The sequence below is a fragment of the Penaeus monodon genome, chromosome 15 (assembly GCF_015228065.2).
Source record: "Penaeus monodon isolate SGIC_2016 chromosome 15, NSTDA_Pmon_1, whole genome shotgun sequence".
NCBI classification, from domain to species: Eukaryota; Metazoa; Arthropoda; class Malacostraca; order Decapoda; family Penaeidae; genus Penaeus; species Penaeus monodon.
Window position 1 is genome coordinate 1,163,729 of NC_051400.1, and position 1,270 is coordinate 1,164,998.

At 43.5% G+C, this 1,270-nt stretch overlaps 1 protein-coding gene across 2 annotated transcripts in view; it reads right to left on the reverse strand.

Annotated features, from left to right (window-relative positions):
- LOC119581614 (chitin deacetylase 1-like) overlaps positions 1-1,270 on the reverse strand; it is a 14,718-nt gene that overhangs the window by 2,023 nt on the left and 11,425 nt on the right. For both annotated transcript variants that reach the window (XM_037929730.1, XM_037929731.1), the window contains exons 7-8: positions 1,094-1,215; positions 16-245 (exon numbers count right to left, since the gene is read on the reverse strand). In XM_037929730.1, coding sequence (XP_037785658.1) covers positions 16-245; positions 1,094-1,215 — 352 coding nt within the window. The remainder of the gene's footprint in view (positions 1-15; positions 246-1,093; positions 1,216-1,270) is intronic.

The following is a 1,270-nucleotide window of genomic DNA, read 5'->3' on the forward strand; positions in this document are numbered from 1 at the left end:
TTACGAGATACCTACCCCTGTCTGTAACTGGTTCAGTACAAGCTCCCAGATGCCAGGGAAGGGCCTCGATGGGCACTTCTGGCCAGTACCCAGGCACTTGTGGGGCATCTTGTAGTCCAAGGTGTAAGGCCAGACGGGCGGGTTCGAGAAGGGCGCCGCCATGGACGAGTCATACACGAAGCCAAACTCACGCATCATGATGAACTGGCGGTTCCATCCCACTCGGAGGTACGGCACACGAACACCTGTGTTAAGGGAGGGAATACGTGTTATAAGTTATATTATAATCTACACCCCCCCGTCGTTAATGCCGTTCGTAACATGCACATGGGGAATAAACTGAAAATAAGGGCAAGGGAAAGGTAATCTATTTCTGGTCAGGGAAATAAAGTGAGAAGGAGGTTGTATAGACATACGCCTTCGTTGATGCATGTTTGTGATACGGTTTACCAGTAAGTGTTTTGTTTATTTTTAGTCGTAAGTGAATTCGTTCATTATAAGCACGTAGAGAGTAGGCTGAGAATAATGACAAGAGGGAAAATGTGCAAAAACAGACTAACCTGCCGAGAGTCTTTATGTGATATTATTGACAAACAAATGCGTGATTTTAGTCGTATATAAATTCGTTCATAACGGGAGTGTAAGGAATATATTGGAAATAAAAATAACGGAGGGAGAAACCATTTATACATTCAAAAGAAAAATGACAGGAGCCGAAAATCTAGCATATTTTGATAAAAAAGCGAAAAAGGGCGCAGAATCTGATACACGTACAATAAAAACGACAAGGAAGGAGTGGGGGATGATCTTGCACCTTAGAAATAAAAGAACATAACGGAAAACCATACATTTAGAACAAAAATAACCAAGGAATAAATAAAATAATAGGGGAAAATCATGTAATGCCCGAGGGGGGGGGGGAATCGTGTACTAGATATTGCCAGAGGGGGAGGGGGAAATCATGTAGCCTAATTTAGATAATGCCAGAGAGGGGAAAATTCATGTAGCCTATTTTAGATAATGCCATAGGGGGGGAAAATCATGTAGCCTATTTTAAATAATGCTAAGGGGGGGGGGGAATCCGACATCTTACCCCAAAGATCTTCCATCCTGACGCCTCCGAATCGGTTGATGATGTTCGCTTGGCCTACGAACTCGTCAAACCAATCCTCGATGGTCGCGTTGTTACTCCAGAAGCTCTCGGGACCTTTGTGACTGCAGGGAAATATTTGACTGAGAATCGCTCTAATGTGTATGACATTATCACGTG